Source organism: Eschrichtius robustus, chromosome 4, assembly GCF_028021215.1.
Source record: "Eschrichtius robustus isolate mEscRob2 chromosome 4, mEscRob2.pri, whole genome shotgun sequence".
NCBI classification, from domain to species: Eukaryota; Metazoa; Chordata; class Mammalia; order Artiodactyla; family Eschrichtiidae; genus Eschrichtius; species Eschrichtius robustus.
The window spans coordinates 149529968-149554096 of NC_090827.1; the positions used below are offsets into that span (position 1 = coordinate 149529968).

General features: G+C 54.6%; 1 protein-coding gene across 2 annotated transcripts; it reads left to right on the forward strand.

Annotated features, from left to right (window-relative positions):
• The first annotated feature begins 355 nt into the window (after window positions 1-355).
• On the forward strand, window positions 356-23546 carry TRMT44 (tRNA methyltransferase 44 homolog). 2 transcript variants are annotated; one of them, XM_068543499.1, is made up of 11 exons: window positions 356-1012; window positions 2684-2798; window positions 5344-5563; window positions 7528-7596; window positions 8397-8504; window positions 9814-9885; window positions 13312-13418; window positions 14719-14902; window positions 16791-17196; window positions 18406-18522; window positions 22832-23546. In XM_068543499.1, exons 1-11 carry the CDS (start codon window positions 376-378, stop codon window positions 23059-23061), a joined length of 2265 nt encoding a protein of 754 aa, XP_068399600.1. In that variant the 5' UTR covers window positions 356-375; the 3' UTR covers window positions 23062-23546. The 2 variants fall into 2 exon arrangements, with proteins under 2 accessions (XP_068399600.1, XP_068399601.1); XM_068543500.1 differs by lacking the exon at window positions 356-1012 and having other exon boundaries at window positions 2716-2798; window positions 5373-5563.
• Window positions 23547-24129: the final 583 nt, after the last annotated feature.

The window sequence follows — 24129 nt, forward strand, 5'->3', positions numbered from 1 at the left end:
GTTTGCAGGGCAGAAATTGAGACACATGTAGAGAACAAAGGTATGGACACCAAGGCGGTAAAGCGGCAGGGCGTGGGGCTGGTGGTGTGATGAATTGGGAGACTGGGATTGACATGTATACACTAATATGTATAAAATGGATAACTAATAACAACCTGCTGTATAGAAAAAAATAAAATTAAAAAAAAAAAAAAATTCCTCAGCCCTGAACCCCCCAGTCGAATGATGCCAATGAATCCAAAGCAGGAAAGGCAGTGAGTCCGTTTTCTTCTCTTTCACTTCCGGCCCCAGCGTCCCGCCCCCATGACGCAAACACGCCGCGCCGTAACGTGCGTCATCCCGGCGCGCCGCCGAGGTTCTCGGCAGAGACAGAACATGGCGGAGCTGGGAAGGGTTGCTGTGCGCGACCCGGATTCGCTGCTCCCTGGGGGCTTCTGGGCGGCGGTGGCCGTGTGGGTGGAGAGGCCGCAGGTGGCCAACAAGCGGCTGTGTGGCGCTCGCCTAGAGGCCCGGCGGAGCGTCTCCTTGCCCCGGGCCGAGCGTGGCGGCCCCCGGCCGAGCTCAGGCCCCGAGCGGGAGGAGCAGGCCCCGGCGGAATGCGGGCCCAAGGAGGGGCCGGGACACGGCCAGCGTTTCGCCGAGGGGGGGCCCGGCCCTCGGCCGAGCGCAGGCCCCGAGCAAGGCCCCCAGGAGTCCCAGGGCCGGCGCCAGCAAGGGGAGGACCAGCGGGAAGCAGCCAAAGCGCCTCTGCTCTCTGGGGCCCCTGGGCAGCCCGACAAGGCTGGAGCCGGGGAGGGCGACTTCCCCGCCTCGGACCTGGATTCTCTCTGGGACGATTTCTCCCGAAGCCTCGCCAGCGGCAATCGAGAGATGCTAGCCTTCTTCACCCGCTCCTGGGCGGAATCGCAGCTAGAGGCTCAGCACGAGCTCGACGTGATTCTCAGAACCGTCATCCCGAAAACGAACACACGTTGCCCGCTCAGTGCTCCGAGGAGAGAAATTGTCGTGCAGGGTAAGAGTGTTTCTGATAGTGGCAGGTGCCAAAGATACATAGAGCCGGACACTAGTGAAAGTGGCAAGGATAGGTTTTAATTGGTAATGCGCACTATCACAGTAGGGAGAAGAGTCCAGCGTGAACTGAACTCCACTGCGATTTGTGCAGAGGTGACTGGGCTTTCTACAGGGAGAATGAAGGAAGAGGATGGGGCGGTAGAGTCAGGGAGGTGAAAAACTAACCAGAAGCAGGAAAGGTGGGGGATCAGTCCATGTGACACCCATCTGGGTTTGCTAACTGGTGCCTGTGGATGTTAGGTCCTCCCCTCCCACAGAGGTGGTCACAGGGGCTCTTGTTCAGGTGTGGGCTGGAACAGTCTGTTCTTCTCTCACCCTTGAGTTTTTTCAGGTGGGCACTTTAAGGGGGCCTAGGGTCATGCTAGGGATGTGGCCTTGAGCTGTTGGGAACTGTGACAGTGTTTGTTCAGGTCTTCATAGGCCAAGGTTGAACCCTAGTTGACACAGGCCTCAGAGGAGCCTGCCTAGAGTTTGGTCCCGAGGAGAATCTTTCGCAGAGGATGCAGTTAGATTAAAAACCAGCCAGTAAGTGAAAAGGCACTAAAGGCACCTAGTCTGCCAGTTTCCTTGCCATGTCCTAGGGAGGTTGTAGATTTTTCATTGTTTTTGGAGGGGGCACGTAGAAATGTGAATCCTTAGTACAGAGGGTGGGGTTGTGGATTGGGGTGGTGTCTGGAAGGCTTGGGGAAGACGGTGAAGGAGCGCTGGACTATGAGTGGTAAAGAGGAATTTACTAGGTAAAGGGATAAGGGAAAAGGCCAGCTCCTGGGGCAGCTTGTAGAGGCCTCCCTCCATCTCAGAGCCGCACCCGTGCCGAATTTGTCTCATGCTCAGGGCCTCGTTGGCTTCCCCTGCTGCTGCATCTTTTCTGCCTCTAGCTGGAGACGGCTCTCAGCTGTTCAGGGCTTACGTGGCTAGGTTGAGCCCACCTGCGTAATCCAGGATACCCTCTCTCTCTTCCAAGGTCCGTAACCCTCGTCACATCTGTAGAGTCCCTTTTTGCCATGAAACAACTCCGTGTGGTCACAGGTTCTGGGTGTCAGGGTGCGGGTGTCTCTGGAGGTTGTTCTCTCCACCACAAGCAGCGATGCTGAATTACTGGTGGGTGCGTACCCCCTCCCCGCCCCCCAGTGCTGTGGGCCTCTGTGCCCCTGTAAGACTCTTCGCAGGTGTCCCCTCCTCCAGGAGGCGCTCTCTGACCCTGCTGCCCAGACTAGTTTAGGAGCCCTTCCAGCTTTGATCACCTTTTACACTTCACCTCTCCCGGCCTGAGGGGATGAGCGCATCTGCCCACGAGGCCTTCAGACGTGGATGTCTGCGTTCTCACGTGGGCTTCACGGAAGAGCCCCTCTTCCTCTTGGTGAGCATCGCTCCTCCACAGGGGGCGCCCTTTCAGGACTACGCTCAGCTCTTTGAACACGGCTGCTCCGTGTGGCGCGGTGCAGGCTCGGGGATGCGGCCGTGGCCAGGACATTCGCTGATGTAAATCGAGTGGGGAAAAGCCCTGGGGGTTGAAGGCACGGTGGATTCAGTACTATTTTTTTGAGACCACTTTTGATGAGACTCTGAACTAAGCAGTTTTAATTGATCATCCCTATCTTTTTTTCCCCAGATGTCCTCAATGGAACTGTAATTTTTTTACCTTTGGAAGAAGACAATGAAGGGAATTTAAAGGTCAAGACGAGCAACGTGTATCAAATTCAGCTCAGTCATAGCGAAGGAGAATGGTAAGGACGGGAAAACTTATTCCTTTCTCTCAATGATTGATGCTTTAAATCAATGATTTTTTAAAATTAATTAATTAATTAATTTTGGGGGGCTGCATCGGGTCTTGGTTGCTGTGCGCGGGCTTTCTCTAGTTGCAGTGAGCGCGGGCTACTCTTTGTTGCGGTGCACGGGCTTCTCATTGCGGTGGCTTCTCTTGTTGCGGAGCACAGGCTCTAGGAGCACGGGCTTCAGTAGTTGTGGCACACGGGCTCTAGAGCACAGGCTCACTAGTTGTGGCTCTACGGCACGTGGGATCTTCTGGACCAAGGCTCGAACCCGTGTCCCCTGCATTGGCAGGCGGATTCTTAACCACTGCGCCACCAGGGAAGCCCCGGTCAGGCATTTCCTTAGGCGACTGTAAGATTCCGGTCACCAGGGAGCAGCAGGGACTCTCTCTCAGGCGGTTCAGGTTTGTGGGAATGTGTTTTCTAGTTGGCGTTTCCCTGATGCGTCCTTGTCCCTGTTGGCACCTGGGTGGTCATAGCCTGGCTGGAGGGCCCGTACATTCCGTGTAGCCTTGATGGTTAGTAGCACCTGGTTCTAGCACCGAATTCAAATAAACACAGTCCTTTCGTTATTTTGTTATTTCTTACACCTTGGTAATGGGTGGTAAGTGGAACCTTCTTTTTTATTGTCCACTGAGGCTCACGTGGTCTTAGACGTAGTGGGTATTCTGTGATGTTTATTATAAAAGCAGCAGTTTCATCCGTTCCCTTAATTCCATGTGGTGTTTGGGCCTGTCTGGAAAGTGTGAAATTTGATTTACTTCCATTTGGTATTTTTTAAATGAAAAAGTCAGAGGAAGGTTAAATCACTCGCTATTCTTCTGCTGATGTTTTCCTGAGAGCCACATGGGTCTATTCTTTCAAGACAACCTTGGGGATGAGCTTTGCATATGGTTTCATAGAGAGCTGAGGGGTACATTGGGAAGAGCTTGGTTTTGGAGTCACGTAGACCTGGGTTTCCCCACCAGCATTGAGCTTGGGTACGTTGCCTCTGTGGCCCTCAGTCTTCTCACCTCTGAAACGGGTTTAATCATTTTTGAGCCCCCCAGGAGGGGGCTGGGCTGGGCTTACCAGGGACCTGTTGCAGGCTTACACGCTGGGTGGAATACTCAGGGTCTGCTGGGGCGAAGCCTCTTGCCAGTTGTTAAATGCTCCCCGAGGGGCCTTGCCCCGATGCCCTTTCCTCTCCCCTGGAGAGTGAGGGCAGACCCTGTGGGAAAGCTGGTGTGCCCATGTGGGTCGCCCAGGGGGCGCCGATGCCGGAGCTGCGGGGTGCGCGCTGGAGGCTGCTGTCCCCTCGCCTGGTTGGGGAAGCCCGGCCCGAGTCCGGCCGCGGCAGGCGCTCAGTGTGGCTGATGCGGTGGAATCCCAGCCCCTGTTCTCCATGAGCTTCTGAGTGCCCGGGTGGCTACTCCCCACCTTTCCCGGCTGACATCTCCTGTCCCCGGGGACACCTGGGAAAGAGCGTGGGGCCCAGGAAGAGCAGAGGAAAGGCCCGAGGCCATCAGCCCCAGCAGGATAGCTTCCGAGGGGAAGGGACGGGAAAGGTGAGCATCTTGGGGCGTGTCTCTCAGTGGACACTCGGCACCTGTTACTTACGGGAGTGAGCTGTGTCCCTTTGATGTGCCTGGTGGCAAAAGCCTGACAGTCCTAACTCTCAGCAGACGGGCCACCCCTTGCCCCTGCCCCTGCCCCACGCCTGCCCCCAGCCCCGCCCCCAGCCCCGCCCCCTCACCCAGCCGCTTGTGCTTCTGCTCCTTCTTAGGGGCCCCCATTGAGCGCCACCTCCTTCTCTGTGCGCCAGCGAACTTGATGCTTCTCCCCTTCATCGCACTGCCTGGGTCGCAGCCTCGGTGGATGTGTTGTCGTGACCTGGGCCCGCGGGTTGCGCGTTTACTCAGCGCCCAGACAGCGAGCGCCCGCTGTGATCAGGCACTGCTGGGGCCCGGGTCGAGCAGCGAACAGAACAGACAGGGCCGCGGCCTCTGCGCTCTGGTGGCAGAGGACACACGGTGACCTAGAAGGCCTGTGAGCCACAGGGACTGTGTATGTGTCCTCAGCTTGGTGACCGAGCACTCAGCTTTCTGGATGGGAGATACTCAGTGGACCAGCGTTCTACATCTGGGTAGCACATGTGAAACGTATAAAACCTAGAGAAGTTAAAGAAATCCATAGATGTTTTAGAATCTAGCTAATCAGTGCATGAAGCGGGAGGTGAGAGGAACTTCGTCGTTTGCCATCCTTCTGATGGGCTTCGTAAGTTGTGTAAATGCATTTTAACAACGTTTGCAAGAGAGGAGGAATTCTTGCTGCTTTTTAAATGTGTTTTCTCTGTAGGATGAAAATTCTGTAACTAGTTCCAGATTGTCTTGTGTTTGGGGTACAATATTTTGTCATCGTAGCTGTCTTAATTTCTCTGTTCTTTTGGCAAGGAAATGTGTAGTTTAAAAATAAGAATTGAAACCAGCTCTGCTTATTCATATTTCTCTTATTTTCAAAGGTTCATATCTGTTTTAATTTTCTGTCCAGAAAGATGGCATTCAGATGGCATTGTGTATCCCAAACCCACCTGGCTTGGAGAAGAGTTGCTGGCCAAACTGGCCAGGTGGTGTGTGGGGAGCAGGCAGAGTGGGTTCAAAAGCACCCTGTCCCTCATTTCCATCATGAAGTACAGCAAGGCTTACCAGGCGCTTAAAGAGAAGTATAAAGACATGGTCAAGGTAATTCTGGGGAAAGACGTCTGTGACCTCCCCCACCCCCATTTAAACGAGGTGATATACCAAGCTACTGCAGGTAACGTTGTTTCGCCTGTGTGCTACAGATGCAGACGTTAAGTCAAAACATACCCACCTGAAGTCCCACATTGCAGCCTGTACTTTGACATAGTTAGGGATGCAGACCATAAAAACATTGGCAGTTACGCTGTGGAAAAGGATTTGGTTTTTTTTGTTTTGTTCTGTTTTGGCACGTTACTATTTTTTTTCAAGAGAACAAAAGGAAAATAATTTAATTTAAAATAATTGAATATTTAAATACTAAATTACCATAATTCTTTAGTACAAACATAAAGGTATTTGAAGAAAATACATGAAAAATTAAAGTACAAAAGCATATACTTCCAAAAAGGAGACAAATCTTGTAAAATGTCCTTAAGATGTAAAAAGAAGGTAACAACAAACATCTGTGTATTCACACCCAGCTTAAGAAATAAAGTATCACAAGCATACCTCCATTTATTGTGCTTTGCAAATATTGTATTTTTTACGAATTGAAGGTTTGTAACGGCCCTGCACGGAATAGGTCTGTTGGCACCATTTTCCAACAGCGTTTGCTCACTTCGTATATCTGTGTCACATTTTGGTAATTTGCACAATATTTCAAACTTTTTCATTATTATTATATTTGTCATGGTGACCTGTGATCAGTGACCTTTGATGTTACTACTGTAACTCACTGAAGACTCAGATGATGGTTGGCATTTTATAGCAATCGAGTATTTTATTTTTTGGCTGCGCTAGGCGGCTTACGGGATCTTAAGTCCCCAGCCAGGGGTTAAACCCACGCTCTCTGCTGTGAAAGTGCTGAGTCTTAACCACTGGACTGCCAGGGAATTCCCAGCAATAAAGTATTTTTTAATTAAAGTACGTCCGTTGTTTTTTTAGACGCAGTGCTATTGCACACTTAATGGACTACTCTATAGTGTAAATGGAACTTTTATATGCACTGGAAAGCCAAAAAATCTGTGTGACTCGCCTTACTGCAATGTTTACTTTGTTGGGGTGTCTGGAACTGAACTCGGCAGTATCTCCGAGGCGCCTGTGCTAACAGAGTTGAACTTGCTTTGTCCTCTTCCTGTTCGTATCTCCCTCCCTTCTCCTAGAAGTAACCGCAGTTCATCGTTGCCCTGTGTTTTTGTATCAGTCCCCTCCCGCTGTGTAACAAAGCATCCCCCAGAGTCTCAGGCGTGAAACAGTAACCACCCGTTCCTGCTGGAGCTGGCTGACCTCGGCTGGGTTCCCCTTCTCTCCCAGGTCCTGGCCTAGTGGTCCTTCATTATCGTACTGTTGAGTACCTTTAAGAAGGGACTTCTTTATTCTTCCAGCTTTTAAAATTGTCCTTGGTGAGATGGTTCGTCCAAACTGTCTAATCCACTAGACTGGAAACAGAAATCTGAACGTTTAACATTGGCCATTGGTTTTTTTCTCATCTCCCAAACTCCCGTTCTGCACGTTACTGATTTTAATAACGAGGCCTCACGCTTGCACAGCCAGTGTTTTCTAGTTTCATAGTACCTGATGGTCATCCTGCATGGTAATTAAGTCAAAGTCTTTATCCCTGCTTTACAGATAGGGAGACGGGGACAAAACAGCTGAGTGACACTCCTGACAAGTGACAGCAACTCACTGACAGACCAGAGGGTGGAGCACTGACCTCCTGACCCCTGCGCCTTTGCGTCCTCGACCCCCCCGCCCCGCCCCTCATTTCCTTGTTTGTCATACTTGTCTAGAGAAGTGATGAGGGTAGTATAGCTCAGCGTTTCCCTCTGATGCCCAGTGGCCCCACCTAAATGTCTTACAGACAATGTCTTTATTCCACAGTCTTGCTTCAGACTCCCTTGGTCTCAGTGTGTCCTGTTACACACAGATGCGGTGAAAATTTACATATGCCCTTGAAAATGTTGTAGGTGTGGCCTGAAGTAACTGACCCTGAGAAGTTCGTGTATGAAGACGTGGCCCTTGCTGCCTACCTGCTGGTAAGACTGTTTGTGAGCTGAGTTCAGGTGGAAGGGCGGGAGGTTGCTACGGGTAGCTCAGGGCTTTTATAGTTCTGTTTGCCAAGGTTGGTTACACAAGTGATTTTTTTTTTTTTAACTTTGCATGGTGCTTTTGCATGAATGTAGAACAAGTATGAATTGCGAAATGTAACCTCAGGAACTGAACTGAAGCAGTGCTTTCCTAATTAGTAGTCAGCGTGGAACACGGAGATGCTGGCTGCGTGTGGGGGCTGCCGTTGGGGCCCGTCTGAGAAGCACCTGCCTACCCGTCCTCGCGTGCGGTGTTTCTAGTTCTAGACCTTCTTGGCTGCCTTGCTGACCGCCTGGATCTGGGCAAGCCTTTAACTTCATAGTCTTGATTTTCTCATCTATGAGATGTTCAGAGGAGATACCTTCCAATTTCCTTTCACCCGTAATTCTCTTAGTCTTCGAAATAACGTTGCTTCTCAAAGCACACAAAAGCTTGAAGAGTTGAGAGAACGCCTGAAGGAGCTAACAGTAATCTGTACAGCCCTTGCCCAGAGACGACCACGTGAACGTGGACTCTGGGTGGAAGAAGACGGCTTCGATGCCCGCGCGGCGTCCGGCCGGGGCCGTGGGCGAATCCCGCCTCCCTCTGCTCACCCGGGCATCACCTGCGTGGAGGCCCAGGGCCTCGGAGGAGGCCGCTCCTCCTGTGTGCGAGACGATCTGTCGTTCCACGTGGGGTTGTGTCTGAATTACTCTGGCGTAGAGTGAATCACAAACTGACTTTGGGTTTTTTTTTTCTGTTTACTTAGATTCTATGGGAAGAAGAGAGAGCTGAGCGGGGAGAGCCAGCCAGGCAGTCCTTTGTCGACCTCGGCTGTGGGAACGGCCTCCTGGTCCACATCCTGAGCAGCGAGGGGGTAAAGCATGCTCGGGGCCGTTTCTCGTACCTTTGCTAGAGCGTCTTCAAGCCCAGCGCGAGGTCTTTCTCTGCTGGTCCGGTCTGGACTCAGAGGCGGCCTGGCTGTCGGCGTAGTGGCCGGTTGTGAACTGTGGAGCAGGCAGCTTGTAAACAGGACCAGAGGCGGCCTGGCTGTCGGCGTAGTGGCCGGTTGTGAACTGTGGAGCAGGCAGCTTGTAAACAGGACCAGAGACAGTGGTCTCGTTAGACTGGAAGAGGGCTCTCAGACACTCGGCCTGTGGAGCCACACGCTTTCAACAGCTCTGATGTTTTTGTTGTCAGTATTTTCTTGGGAAAACCCACCATTTCAAGGCACAGGGAGGGGAATATAAAGGATAAGGTGGGTTCTGCCCTAGAGAAGTTTAGATTCTAGCTCAGAGGACAGTCAGGCACCCGTATATTGTATTGATACACCTACATAAGTAAAACTGTGATAGTCAGTCTTGCACCCATTTTCTGGATTGTGAAGCAGAGGCATTGAGAGCTGAGAACAGCCCCGGCCCTGGGAGCAGTTCAGGACTCGCAAGCGTCAGCTTTTCCCCGGCGTCTCGCAGCGTCCGGCGAGACCAGTGACCTGGGTACAGCAGCGCCGTCACCTGGCCCAGTGAGCTTCGTGCTCGAGAGTGACAGTGGGGATTGAAGCCCAATGGTGGTGACCCAAAGGCTGGTTTCTTGTGACCATAGCGTCCTGCCTTATGGACAGACACATTTGTCCTCACCTGTGGGACTTTGGAGTGGGGCTGTTAGACGGGGCTTTCTGAGGTGCTTTGTAAAGGAGTGAGGCTGTAGTTGTGCCCCTGTGAACAGGTTGTCTGTGGGGTGTTAGCGCACCTGGTGGTGACTAGGAGCCAGTGGGTGGAGACATGGGGGTGGGGCCCCGGGAGAGCGGTGTGTGGTCAGGGTGCGCTGGGTGAGAATGACCCTGAGGACGAGGCTCGTCTGGGGGCTGGAAGAGAAGGTGAGCCCGAGAGCTGAACTTGACCAGCTCAGAGGAGCCGGCGCCCTTTCCGGGCAGGCATATTTCCCGGGGCTGCGTATGGCCGTGGAGGTGTTCCCACGCCTTGGCTCTGTTCCCCCTTCTCGAAGCCTCGGCAGCACAGGTTCCGTCTGTGCCCCGCGGGACGCGAGTGTCTGTTCTCAGCAGCCGAGGAGCTGAGGGTCTCCTGCACTTCACGCAGTGGGTGATACCTGCAGAGTTTGATTTGTTCTTGCTAATTTATTATGGTGTACTGACCTTAACCTTTGACTCCTGAAATTCCTCGTTTCAGCATCCAGGCAGAGGGATTGATGTCCGAAGACGAAAAGTTTGGGACATGTACGGACCAGAGACGCACTTAGAGGTACTGGCTCTGTCCCTTCCCTTGACCTCAGCGCGGTTGTTTTAAGGGGTGTCTCTGTGTACGGGCCAGTCAGAGATGCTCATAACCACAGCAGTCCACATTCGTCTCAGCGCTCTGAGACTGTAAAAGCGGATGAAGCTTTAGACCTCCACAGCCTTCCGGTTAAACCGAAGGAGGGATGCCGGAGCCGGAGGCGTGTCTCCTTCCCCAGGTCTGCCGCAGGCCCTTTGCATCTCCTGTGGGTGCCCGAGGGGGCTCTTGGCCGCCTTGGGGGCAGGGGCGGAGGACGACCCCTCCTCTGCATCTCCTCTGGTGCCTGGGACAGGCCGCACGTTCAGACCTCCACTAGGCAGTGGGTGCCCACCCTGCCAGGACCGGGCCGGGGCGGGCACCATGGGCGGTCCTGCTGTGTGAGCAGCGTGGCCAAGAGTGGCCTCCAGCAAGACGGCGAGCTGGTGAGGAGTCGGGGGAGGGGAGCGCAGTGGAGGGGCCGGACCGGGCCGCACACGTGCAGCCGTCCAGTGGAGACGGACAGCACGCCTGGCCTCAGTCGTGACCGTGGGGCTACAGGGAGCCCCATCCGCCCCGCCGTGGTCCAGGGCAGCTCCGAGCCATCAGAGAGCGGGGTCTCCTCCGCAGCACACCACGGCAGGTCTGGGCTCTGGCGTTTCCCGGCGTTGGTCTCTAAGAGCCCAGGCCTCCAAGCCGGCAGGGGAGCGCGGCGGTGGGGCTGCACCCTTGGCTCCGGGGCGCCGTGGGGCCTCTGCTGTCCAGCTGCCCGCATCGCCTGTAGACCCCGTCCCCGCGCGACGACGCGCGGGGGTGACTGGGACGCCGCGTCTCATCCGCCCGAGGGCAGGATGCTGGCCGGAGAAATGAAAAGGGCATTTGCTCTTCATTGTGGGAAATGTCAGGAATATACCAAAGTGGAGAGAAGCGCGTGCCAAACCCCAGAAACTCATCGGCCCGCCTCAGCGATTCTTTTGTCTCATTCCTCCCTGTCCCCAACCACAGCATCCGCCCAGCCGTGGTTTCGAAGCAGATCTCGGGTATATCATTTCATCTATGAAAAGAAAACGAAAGTTTCAAGACTTACTTGGATATTTTCTCTTTGCCTTTCTATTAAAGTCGGGAATATTATTGCAAAATATAAAAAGTTTGGAGGAAGGGAGGTTTGTTGCAGCTGCCCGACAGCTTTTTATTTGCTCAGCTTCTCATATTTTTATACTTTGCTTTATGCCACAAGGGTTTACATTTGCTTGTATGTTCATACATTACAATAAATTAGAACATTTAAAAAAAAATCTCAGGTTTGAGGAATGGTGGTAAACCAGATGAAGGACTAGGGGAGGCTCTGCAGCTACATGTACAGACCACGTGTCCTTACGCAGGTAATAAAATGGGGCTCTGAATTTCGATGAGGCTGATGATCAAAGCTAAGGGAATAACGTGGTTGATTCCAAAATCCCCTGTGTCCCAGGTGAAAAAGCAAAATAATTTCTTTGGGTAAAAAGTTCACACAGCAGTTGAATAGGCTCTGTTTAAATCATGACCCCAAGGAAGAGCTGGCTGGCACAATGTGCCCCTTGGAGAACAGGTGGAAGATTCTAGTTCTTTATTTGAGGTTCCCTGTGGAGTGGGGGAAACCCCACCCCATCACTCAGTCAAGGCCTGCTAGTAGGAGTGCTGTGTCTCACCTCTTGTGGATTTTTTTCTCGTTACACCTGGACCTCTGGTCGCGGAGCTGGAAGAGTCCCGCGTGTTCCGGTGTTAAATGTGAGGGTGGAGGCTGGCCACGCTTCGAGGACACCTCTGCTCTAGAAGAACGTGGCCAGGAGCGAGCCTGCCTTTGTTGGCAAGGGCTTGGGGCTGTGTGTTTCCTAGTAAATGGCTGATTTCCACGAATAGGCACAGTCTGGGCATTCGAAGGCCAAGCATGGGGTACAACTTTCCTTTATTTCAAAAACCTCATTTGATTGTAAGCAAGAGACAGTTAAGAAAAACACATGCGTTTGATAACAGCATTGTGATGAGCACAAAGTGTCCTAATTTTGTTTGTGAAGCTCTGTAGGAAATAGGAATATTGCAATTTGCCCTATTCAAAATCCCAAAACTTTTTCTAAGACAGGTAGAGCTTTGTTGTCTAGCATGTTGTTGGAAAGAAAACTGTAAATGTGATTATGATAATTACTAAGCGTAATTTGTTTTTGTAAATATAGACCATTTAAAGAGGCAGGCAAATTTAAATGGAGACTGGGTGGGAAGAAAGAATAAATAGTATCAAAAGTTTGTTTTGCCTACTTTTGAATTACGTATAGACCATTTTCAGTATTTCACTGAAATACTGTTTTCAGCATTTTAACATATGTGAAAATAGCACATATGCTTATTCAAGAACCAAAAAGATGAATTTAAATTCAATTTTTATATCCATCAGCTTTGCAGAACACTCCCGTGACCTTGAAAGGTGAGTGTTAACATCACGTCTTCCCCATTTGTTCTGACCGAGAACTAACACGTCTGCTTACTTGCCTTGGGGGTTCATTCTTCAATTCTAAAATTAGAGGATTTTGAGTGGTTATATAGCCTCTTTTGTCTCTCTTTCCAGTTTTTTTTTTTAACCTTTTTTTTTTACATTGAAGTATAGTGAATTTGCAGTGTTGTGTTAGTTTCGGCTGTAGTCTCCGGTTCTCACTGACAGCTTCACCATTGAGACTGTTGACTTTGATAATTAATGACGGCCTGCTGATTAGCAGAAAGGATAAGGTGTTCACTTAAAGTTCTTAAATCCTCAAAGCAAGCTGTTCCCAGCTTAACTACAGAAACTAGCACAGTGGTGAACATGCCTGTTCAGTGGGTAAAAGCCTGCTGTCTGAGGGTTCACAAAAGATAATAGCGTAATAGCAAAGGCTGGCGCACACTTCTGTAAATTCTTCCTATATTTTCTCTTTTCACAGATGCGCTCATTCCGTGGGTTGTGTAAGTGCATCAGGTTCTATGTCAAGTCAGCCTCAGACCTCCCAGCTTTGCGCCCACCCCTCTGCCGGCCGTTTCTTGCTCCTCCTCCTGCCAAAAGTAAAACGGTTCACATGTCCCCTGTCTCCTTTAGCTGCGCTTGTATTTATGTGAAAAGGCTATTTTTAATATCAAAAGGAGATGAGCACCCAGAAGTGTTGGCTCCTCCGGCGCAGCAGTGATGCTAAAAGTTGTCGGTAGCCGGTGCCCTCGGGCAGGCCGGGCCGGGCACACGCTTCTTCACTCCTGGCCCAGCTTCCGCCTTTTGCAGACGAAGACCTGCAGCCCAGAGGGTCTGAGACCGGGCCGGGAACAGCTGCGGTTCTGCAGGGGTGGCTGCGTTTGTCGTTGCCCTCTGTGCTCTGATTTTATTTACTAGACGTTTAGTCTTGTTCCGTGTCTTCCTTTCAGGAAAGTGCAATCACACCAAATGATAAGACCCTCTTCCCGGACGTCGATTGGTTAATCGGAAACCATTCTGATGAACTGACGCCGTGGATACCTGTGATTGCGGCCAGGTGAGTAGGTGGAGGTGTTAGCACAGTGGTGTCCGGGGATGTTTTGTTGCCTGAACCTCGCTGTCCAGAACCGTAGCCACTGGCTGCTTGTGGCTATGGCGTACTTGAAACGTGGCTGGTCCGGATTGATGAGACGATAATCTGTTGGATATATTGGGTTAAATTTAAAATAAATTCCACCTGTTTTATTTTGCTATTGAAGATACGGCTACTAGAAAATATAAAATTATGTATGTGGTTCACACGTCCACAGTATATTTTCGTTGTGATTACTTCCACAGTGTTTATATCCAGTGTTGAAAGATGTGTTTTTCCTAATAACAGGAGGGTTTGTCTTTCAGTGTAAAGACCCTCTGCTGAAATGTTTGTCTCTTCAATTTTGGGCTCTCTGCCTCAGTCAGACTTCTTTAAGATGCACGTTACCTTGCTGCCCTTTCGTATTTCATTGCCGAGTCTCTTTTATCCAAGGTTCTTTTGGGCTATTGTATTTATTTATTTTTTTAATGCCCTCCCCCCCCTTTTCTTTTAGGTACAGTTGATTTACAATATTATGTAGTATCAGGCGTACAACGTAGTGATTAAAAATTTTTTTGGTCGTACTGTATTTGTAGTTATCATAAAATATTTCCTGTGTTCCCTGTGCTGTACAACGTATTCTTGTAGCTTATTTATGTTATACATAGTAGTTTGTACCTCTTAATCCTCTACCCCTGCCTCGCCCCTCCCCGCTTCCCTCTCCCCACTGGTGACCACTAATTCATTCTCTATATCTGTGAGTCTGTTTTTTTTTGGTTATTTTCATTCGTTTGTTATATTTTTTAGATTCAGCATACAAGTGATAATGCACAGTGTTTGTCTTTCTCTGTCTGACTTCGTTTCACTAAGCATAATACCTTCCAGGGCCATTCTTTTGGACTTTTTTAGAATAATATAGGTCAAGGAGCAAATCATAATCTTTTTTGTGCTTACCTCTGAAATTTCCTATCCAACAGCTGAAATCTCCAAGTACTTCAGAAAGTTTTAGATTACAGTTGATGATCATAATTGCAATAGAAAAAAAATATTTTTAATAAAAGTAATTAGATTCATATTTTATTGAAAAGATACTATGCTACATTGTTTCTAGAAATTAAATTGGGGAAGGCTATAATGCTTCTTTTTATATAAAAAACAAAATTAGCCAGTAGCACATCGTTTGCATTTTGCCCTGACACACTATTGCCGTGTGGCTTTCTGGGGAATTTTCTTTATTGAATCTGTTTAAGACTTTGGGTTTCCGTGTCGCTGATTGTCTTTGAAGGTCTTCCTACAACTGCCGCTTCTTCGTCGTGCCCTGCTGCTTCTTTGACTTCATTGGGAAATACCAGCGGAGGCAGAGCAAGAAGACCCAGTACCGAGGGTACCTGGATTTCATCACCGAGGTGGGGTCGACCTGTGGCTTCCACGTGGAGGAGGATTGTCTTAGGATTCCTTCCACCAAGAGGGTGCGTCCTGGTCACCTGGGCTGTCCTCGGCGGGCGACACGTGGTGTTTAGATGGAAAGCTTGGGGCCGTCCTTGTCACAGAACCGTAGACGACACTGGGATGGTAGCAGGTGTGACTGTCTCAGAGGTGCCCTTGCTGATCCCAACATCCCCGTCACTGGCGGGTCCAGAGGCTTGTTCTGTGCCTGCAGTCCCCTGCTTTGCAGGCGTTCTGGCACTTCCTTCTCCAGCCCTGTGGCAGCTCTGCAGGAACCCTCAGCGGGTCTTCATCCCTTTTCCAGAAACTGTGACTGCCCCTCGGGGACCCTCCCAGAGTGGGTGTCAGCTTGGCTTCTCTAGAGGTTTCTGGCCGTAGTGCTGCCTGCGGCTGAACGCTCTAACGCTTCTGACTTAGGGTCCCAAATGACTGGCTGAAATCGCTTCAGAAGTTCAAAATGATTTCACATTTCCTCATTAAAAGACTCATTGATTCAGATTTACTTGAAATGAATTTTTCCAGGTAGAAATTGACCCTTGCACTGCCTGTGACCCTGCCAGGTGGTCGGGGCCGACCTGCTCACCACGCAGGGGGCTTGAACTTATGCGAGAGTCAGGGGAACCGTTGACATCGGTTTTATTAATCTCTGGTAACTTTCTTTCATGAGACTCTATGGCCGTCAGTGCTTTTTGTGAAAAACTAAACACAAAAACCTGTCATCCGATCTCAGCTTGATGGCTTGACAGTGGTGAAAAGGATCGAAGGTTTGAGCTTGACTCTGGGCTCTGCCACTTCCTAGCAGTGCATTCGGGGGCACAGTACAGACACTCCCTGCCCGTGTCCTCACTGCCAACGAGGGGGAGCAGCTCGCCGGCCGGTGCTGGGCCCTCACTCGGGCTCCCCTGCCTGCGCTGGGCCCTCTGTCGGCTTCAGTTACGTCACTGCTGTCGCTGCTCAAGGTCGTTTTGGAACGTCCTTTAGGGCTCACCTTCAGAGCCTTCATGTCATTCTATTAAATGTCCTCTCTTCTGGCAAGTCAGCCTTCTGAGGTTGGAATGGAATTCTGCTGGAGTCTGGGTCACGTAGGTACGAAGAGCCTACAGTTTTGATGTTTGCATTTGCTATTCCGTTACTGGTTGCTGGAGACCATGGAGCATTGCTTAATCTCTCCGAACCTCAGTTTTCATATAACTGGGGGTCAGATGCAAGTGCGGGTGTCCACACACAGCAGCTGTTAATTGAGGACTGATTACGTGCCCCGCCTTCTCATTCCACGCACACAGAAGTTGTCACCTGCCCAAGATCACACATTCAGCAGGTGGCACAGCTGGAGAGCAGTGAGGGGTGGCTCTGATGCAACCAGATTCGCCTTCATCGGGTTCGGGCCCGGAGAGGACGTCCAGAGACGCTGTACCCACTGCAGCGTCGCCGGACGGGGCCTGGCTCTCCCCGGGGCTCCTGAGGGCAGCCTTCGTCTGGACGTGCGAACGGGGAAGGGGACGGCGTGAACTGGACGTCCCCGCCATGCCGAGTGCTCTGCTAGGTGCACACGTGCTCTCCTCGCTCTGGCAGCGCTGCCCCTTGAGAGCTCTGGAGGGTTACCGTCAGGGTCTGTGTGTGGGGCGGAAGAGGGGTGCAGTGGGGTGCGGCTGGTTGGCTCAGTAGAGGTGACCTTGGTCTGTCGTGTCTGTTAGGCTCTGTGGAAGTCTGAGGAGTGAAGCTTCCTGTGGGCTTTTGCTGATAGTATATTAAGTCATTGATTGGTATGAGTTTTTAAAATAAGGATTCCTTTCATGATGGGTGTCTAAGACATTCGTGGAATTTATTCTCCAGAACAAGAGAGTTCCCTGGAGAACGTTGAAATACGATTGGAACCTGCTAAAGTACTTGCTGTGCTCTTTTCACGTGCAGGTGTGTCTCATTGGGAAATCCAGAACATACCCGCCCGCTGGAGAAGATTCTGTGGATGAGCGGAGAACCCGCTACATTAACAGCAGGCCGGGCGGCCCTGTGAGCCCACCTGGCCAGGTCCCTGCCCCTCCTCCACCCGGGGCCGCCGCCGGTGGTGCCGATGGCCCCGAGGGGCGTGGAGCCCTGGACGCCGGGGCCGGGCACACACCAGAGTCCTCCGCTGAAGGGCTCTGGCTGTCTGGATTTCACCCCAGAGAAAAAGTCAAGCGCGTGAGGAACTGTGCCGCCCTCCCTCGAGATTTTATCGACCGAGTGGTTTTGCAAGTGGCGAATTTGTTGTTGGGTGGAAAGCAGTTAAACATGAGAAGTTCTCAGAGCAGGAGTGCGAGGGCCTGGAATCGAGGAGGTAACGACCACCCTGGGTACTGGCTGGGTTTCAGGCAGTGACTCTCTTCTCTTCTTAGAACCAACTTAAAACTGTGTGGTCATTTTTATTTTTATTTATTTTATTTTTTAAATATTTGGCCGCACCGGATCTTAGTTGCCCACCTGCGGGATCTTCCTTGCGGTGTGCAGGATCTTTTAGTTGCAGCAAGTGGGCTCTTAGTTGCGGCATGCGTGTGGATCTAGTTCCCTGACCAGGGATCAGACCTGGGCCCCCTGCACTGGGAGCGCGGAGTCTTAACCACTGGACCACCAGGGACGTGCCTGTGTGGTCATTTTTAATTAAACGTCAAGAGGAGTCTTTGTCATTTTTGTCAAGTCGTTAGGAGTGTGCAGGTGGGCTGAGGGAAGGAGCTTGTTGGTGGGCTGCCGCCCGAGGGGGCTGTAGGGCTTCCTGTGCAGCCAGGCGCTCGCCCTCTGAGTTTTGGGGTCACTGGAGGAGATGGAGGCCCCACCCTCAGCCTGTCGGGGATGCTGCCCGCTGGCCCCGTGGGTGGGCCGGCCCAGGGAGGGGTGAGCAGTGGGTCCTTCTCCCCCCGCAGCGTGGATGGCGCTGTGCTGAGTCTCCTTCTTCATCCTCACGCCCCTCCCATCCCAGCCTCGCAGCTGCACGCTCCCCCCTTGGTCGCTGGACTTAGTGAGCTCTGCCCCAGCGTCAGGCTCGGGGCCCCCAGTGTGTCTGAGTCCTGCGCGACGTCAGTGAGCGGGTCTGTCCCCAGGACCTCACTCATCCCAGGCTGGGGTCTACCCTCTGCCAGGCATGGCCGAGGGGACGCAGGGTGGGAGGTGGCGGGGTCGGGACACGCACACGTGGAAGGGTGAGAGGCGGCGGTGCGGGGCTGCACGTGCGAGCCCACGTCATGGGGTTCTGGGCGGGGAGGGGGTGGGGGTTTAATTTTCCCCTCAGACTTCCCGTCTCCTCTCGGAAGGGGTTTGAGGTGGCTGCGAGGTGGGCTTGGTGCGGGGAATTGCAGTCCCCACCCCCGAGCAGCGGCCGGGCCGCGCGGCAGGGCTGGCTTTCCGTGTCTGGGAGGCTCGGTTGTCCTCGGGGGTCAGACACGAGCGCGCGGCCTGGCATCTCAGGTGCGATGGCTCTGCCTGCGGCGTTCCAGCCAGCTGTGGACTCAGTTTAACTAAAGTTCTCGTGTGGGGGAAACCCCGTCTTCCACAGGGAGCCTGTCCTTGGCGGAAGTGGCCGGGGAGCTGGACAGAGACACGCTGCGGAGGCTGAGGCGGGAGCGCGGGGGCCTGCGGACGCTGCTGAGGAACAGCTCGCAGGTGTTCCACGGTGAGGGCCTGGCCGGGGCTCCCTCGGCTCTTGGCGCCTGAGGGCGGGCTCCACGGTTCCCGAGGCAGCGAGAGGTGGCTCTCGTGCAGATTCTACCACCACCCTCTCCTTCCTTTCCCCCCGTTTTTTAATGAAATGAACCTTATTGGAGAGGAGTTTCAGAGCTAGAGGATAGATCCCCTCATGTGCATCTCAAGTCCCGACAGGACGTGGGTCGCACCTCTGCTTCTGTGATGCTGCCAGCCTCTGCCCGGCACCCCAGGGCCCAGCCCCGCCCCGTCCAGGACGCACCCCCTCCTCCCACGGAGGGAAGAGTCGCTGGCAGGGCCTTCTGTCGCTGGGGAGCTTTTTCGGGTGGAGCTTCAGTACTTGGCTTTGCTTTGGCCTCTGGCTGCCTGCAAACTGGAAGCATCCTGAGCTCCCATCCAGTCCCTGGGCCTAGAGGAGGGAGGCCTCCCTACCCCGGCCCATGTGCCTGCACCCACCCCTACCCCCCGCCTCCCACACACACACACAGGCGCCCTGGGATGCAGGTGGGTGGAGGGAGAAGGGCCCGGGGCCTGCGTGCTCTTCCACGCAGGCTGCAGAGCTCTGCAGAGCGGGGCGCTGCCACTCCTGCCCTCCTGGAGTTTGCAGCCTGACGGGGAGGGGAAACGTCGCAGATGTTTACATGGGCACCTGGGGTTCCAAGAAGTTCTGTTAAACTTCACCAACGTACACAGAGGAGATTCTGTGTACACATCAGCCGGAGGGTCCATCAGTTGTCGTGTTTGCTTCGTAAAGCTTTTTCCCCTTTGTCTTTGTGGAAGTATTTTAAGCACAGCCCAGCTGACGTGCTAGTCACCCCTAAGTACTTCTGTGCGTGGCTTTAAGAATAGTGGGCGTCTTCTTGCATCACCCTAATGTCGTAGGTGACCTTCTCGCCCAGGGAGGCCTGGCCTCACCTCAGACAGGCATCAGGAAGGCTTGGCTTAGGAAATGACATCTGAGCTGGGACTTGGCGAAGTGAACAAGGAAAAGCACTTCAGGCAGAGGGAACAGCGTGTGCGAAGTGGCAGGGTGGGGGCTTGATGAGCGAGGGGGAGGGGGAGGTAGCGCTGGCAGGCTGCAGCCCCCTGTGGCCGTGCGGAGGATTTGGGCTTCTGTGACTGGCAGAGTCATGCTGACTCGCTGTGATGGTGGGGAGGGGCAGGCCCAACCGGACCATGGGCTCGTGCAGGCGGGGCCGAGAGGTGGCTGGAGACCAGTGTGTCAGGCTCAGCACCTGCGTGGATGAAGGGTGGGGTGTCCGACAAGGAGGACATGCCTGCCTGACCCCACTCTGTCCGTGCTGGGGGCTGCACGCCCAGATGACGGCCTCCCTGTCACCACTCATCCCCAGGACCTGGCGGGTGGGTGGGCGCTCCGAGCAGTGGGTCCAGCCCCTTGGGACAGGTGCCTTGGGGGTCTGTGTGGGGAGGGGTGACGGGCCCTGCTGGGCTGGGGCCTTTGCAGAGGCGGGGAGGCCACTGTGGCAGCACGGAATAGAAGTCTGTCCCGAGGGCTCTGGCCAGCACTGGGCCTGAAGGCCTTGTCCCGAGCCCCGGGATCTGGACCTATCCCCCCGCCGCACCTTTGTGCTCCTACCGCCAGGGTGGTCGCCGCGTGACGGGGGCTGTGGGTGGAGGGGCTGCGCACGGAGATGCGGAAGCACATCTGTCCACTCCTCGGCCTGTGGACCTCCTCGGGAGGTGAGCGCTGCCACCTTGTGGTCCCGCCTCCACGCGTGCACCTGAGAGCTCCGTGTGCACCGCCGTGTGTGCACCACCCCGAGGCATACACACCTGTACCACCCGCCCCGTGTGTGTGCCCCTGAGAGCTCGTGTGTTCACGCCCGCACCACCTTCGGGGGGTCTGGTTGTTTGTCCTTCTAGAGCTAACGTTGGTTTTCATTTCCACTTGACCTCAGTTGGCTAAATGCTGCTGTTGCGGTGGCAGTGAGCCCCGCAGTGGAGCTGGCGGGTCCAGGGTTGGGGGGTGTGGAGGGCAGCCCACTGGTGGGCGGAGAGGCAGGGGGAGGGTGGGCCTTGCGGCTGGGAGTCCCCACCCAGCTGGGCTCCACCGCATGGAGCTTTAGCGACTACAACTCGCTGTGCCCAGGGGGCTGCTCCGCTTTCTGCTGTTCCCAGCATGTTTTTCGGTTTGGTTTCACGAAACGGTGTTCTTTTCTCCCCCGCCATAAATATGCATGTGTGTGATGGGTCTTCTGTGCGGTTTGCATCGAGGAGCACGTTTATTTTTGGAAACACTTCTGCGTAGGCGGCTTGGGGATTGAACTCCAGTGAATATTCTACACCCAGTCGTGCAAAAAGTAAGCACCAAAGCTGGGTCTGACCTCTGTAGGAGATTTTTTTTTTAAACTAGCATGATTAGTTTTACACGAGTGAGGAGGTGAAAACAGTTTCGGGTGAGCACCTTGTAGGCCGGGCATGCGCCGGGTGGGCGCGAGAGGGCAGGCGCCTCCGTGGGCCGGGCTTGGAGCCCGCGTTCAGCCTTGAGGACACAGACGCAGCTCAGCAGAGGGGGGCCTGCCCAGCTTGGGGGCGGGGGCCTGTCAGCCAGCCTGGCCCCCCGGGACTCGCCGGCCCCTGCCCCCTGCAGGGCCACCCCTCGTCATCAGCGCCTGCTCCACAGGCCGTACAAATCCTGCCTGGGTCCCCTTCCCCCGACCCTGCAGGGATTGCTCTAGAAACGTGGTACGGCCGGTGGAGGGCCCGCTGCGAGCCAGCCTGCCCTGAGGGGATAGGAAGGGCCAGCCTCTGTGGAGGGTGAGGGTCTGCACTCGGCTTTGGTCCCAGCGAGCCCCTCGCCCTCTCGCCCGGCTTTCTCTTGAGCCCGTCCAGGCCATCAGGGGCTCCTCCTCTTTCTGGGGCACCCACGGCAGGAGTCCGGGGGAGTCCCGCCTCCCAGGCTCCTTGCACACGGCCGGGGGGCTCCGGCCGCCCCGCCCCGGCTGGGGCGTGTTGTTCCCGGCTGTGCCGGGAGGGGCTGCTGTGGGAGCGCCTGTGGAAGGCCGTGGCTGCCTGCCCAGCGGCCGGGCCAGGACAGCCGAGCTCTGTGTGTCTGCCGCGTTGGAAGCAGGGCCGGCCTGGCCCTTCCGAGGTGCTTCTCGGCCACCCCCGAGGGTGAATCCCTGCCTTGTGTCTCTCGTGCGGAGAGGCACCTCTGCAGTTCCTTCCTCTGGTTTCAGGGGACAGTTTTCGATAAACATCAGTCTGCAGAGACAGACAGTCTGGTTATTGTTGCAACACGAGGCAATTTGAAAGCGAAATTCAAGCTTGAATGCACACTTTCAAGTTTTCCTTAGAAGTTGGAGAGCCAGATTTGTCCACTAAGCTTCCTTTATTTCTGCTGAGCCTTTCCGTCTCCAGGTGGCTGTATGGCTTCCAGGAAAAGCAGGACGGGTTTGGTTGCTCTGGCCCCGTCACACGTGGGGGTGTTGGCTTCTCGGGAGGAAACGGCCCAGCGGAAGCTCCCAGCGCAGCTTCAGCCGAGTTGGGGCGACCGGTTCAGGAGGCGTTTGGGCAGTCCCGGGCCCTCCCCCTGCACCGCCCTGGGGTCCTCCAGCGGCCCAGCTCTGCGGTCACCCTGCCCACACAGGTCCCCCTGCCGCATCTCAGCCCCGTGCTGCTCTGTGAAGGCCTCCCGCCCTACCCCTGCCGACAGGGCTGCCGTGCCCCTACCCCCTACTTCCCGTTTACGTTTGGGGGCTCTGCCTGTAACCCTGGTGGCCCCCACAGCCTGCCCCTCGTCTCCACCTGCCCGGACAGGGCCTCTCCGCCGCTCACTCCGCTCCCTCCTCATGATGCGGACGTGTGCCCTCGAGGGCCAGTGCCGCCACGCAGACGTCCTGCCCGCGTCGGGACCACGCTCGGGGTCGTCGTTAGCCTTGTTCCACGAGCCGGTGCCCACGAGTGGTCACGCCCGGGTCCTGTCACCACCAGGACCTCCGGCGCCGGCCCCTCGCCCTCCCCCTGGTGTGCGGCAGCTCCTGACGGCTCCCAGGCGCCACAACCCTGTACTTGCTCCCCCCAGCCCCTCCTCGTGCTCCCGTGTGTGTAGGGGGGACTGCAGTCCGCCGGCAGGTGGGGGGCTGGGGCCACCGCCCGGGATCCCAGCGCGTCTCCCCCTCCCACCGCCGAGCCTGCCGGGGGCTGCGTCTCCCGTGGCCGCACCCCGGCCCTGGACAGCTGTCCCCACAGAGCCCGGCGACCTGCCCAGCTCGCGGTTCACGCCTCGGCTGTGTCTTTTCTCCTTGTTCCCACCCCAGTTATGGACGGGCGAGTTCGCATCCGCGACTGGCGGGAAGAGAGGCCTCGGAAGGAAAAGGAACCAGAAACAAAACGGAGGCTGTTCTCGGAAACCTTCAAAACCCGAATCTGTTGGTTTTTCACTCATCACCCTGACGGTTGTGCTCTGCCTTCGGACCGCTGCCCGTTTGCCCACGGGCCTGGGGAGCTGCGGCCGGCCACCACCAGGAAGAAAAAGCAGCCTCTGTGAGCTGCTCCGCCTGCGTGGAGGCCTGGTGCAGGGACGCCGAGCATGAGGGAGACTCCCCGCTCCGCCGAGCGCTGCGCTTCTGACCTGGTGGCGTTCAAGGTCGTTTTCCTTCCTCCTTCCTCCAGGTTCTCACAGGGGACTTGATCACGCCCCACAGAAGCTAAAATCACTCACCCCTCCCCCCGCCCCATCCGAGTGCTGGGTTTGCTTTAAATGTGGTCAGCATCTTTACATCAGGAAGAGAGGGTGACAGTCTCCTGGTGTCTCGTGGCTCAGGAGGTGCAGGAAGTGCTTGAACTGGCCCTTCTCAGTGTGTAGCAGGGTGGCCGCCCCGCCAACCACTAGCCGCTCCGGGGTTGGCCTCCTTCTCCTGCCCTAGATCTTCTCCCCACAGGTACCGTTAATTCTCATTCCGGGAAAACAAAAAAATCCCCAAATCCCAATGTGTTTCTATTTAAAATTGCGTTTATAGTTTTACACCAAAAGCTGTGTCAGTGACATTGTTCTGCCCCTTGATTTTCTGTGGAACGTATCCGGTGGCCTTTTCCTTGTGGAGTGTTCCTCGTGCGGGATTCTCCGTTCATTCGTGAGTGATGAGAAGGAACCCACTCCGTTCCGCTCCGTGCAGCATGACTGGGGCTGCCGCGGGGCACAGGGCCCTGCTCTCGGGAAGCCCTGGTCAGCTGGGAGCCCCCGGTGCCAGGTTGAGGTCACGGACAGGCCAGCAGGCGCCTGGCCAGCCTCCAGGAACGGGCAGAGTTGGCCGGGTGGGGACATGGGCTGTGCCTGCCTACCACCCGTCCAGCCTCTCCCTTGCGTGAGGCCCCGCGAGGACATCCTGGAGGGCCTGAGTGGCCGCAGTGACGCCACTCTGGCCGTGGTTGGCTTGGCCTGTGCAGATGGAGCCATTCTTTTTTTTTTTTTTTGCCGCACTGCGCAGCATGCGGGCTCTTAGATCAGGGATGGAGTCTGCACCCCCTGCAGTGGAAGCTCGGAGTCTTAACCACTGCACCGCCAGGGAAGTCCCAGATGGAGCCATTCTGACCAGTGAGGTGGGAGGGGACCACG

Coding starts and splice junctions, on each gene's coding strand:
- TRMT44 (XM_068543499.1), top strand. CDS start 376: ATGGCGGAGCTGGGAAGGGTTGCTGTGCGCGACCCGGATTCGCTGCTC. Junction 2,799..5,343: donor AGTCATAGCGAAGGAGAATG/GTAAGGACGGGA, acceptor TTATTTTCAAAG/GTTCATATCTGTTTTAATTT. Junction 9,886..13,311: donor GACCAGAGACGCACTTAGAG/GTACTGGCTCTG, acceptor TCTTCCTTTCAG/GAAAGTGCAATCACACCAAA.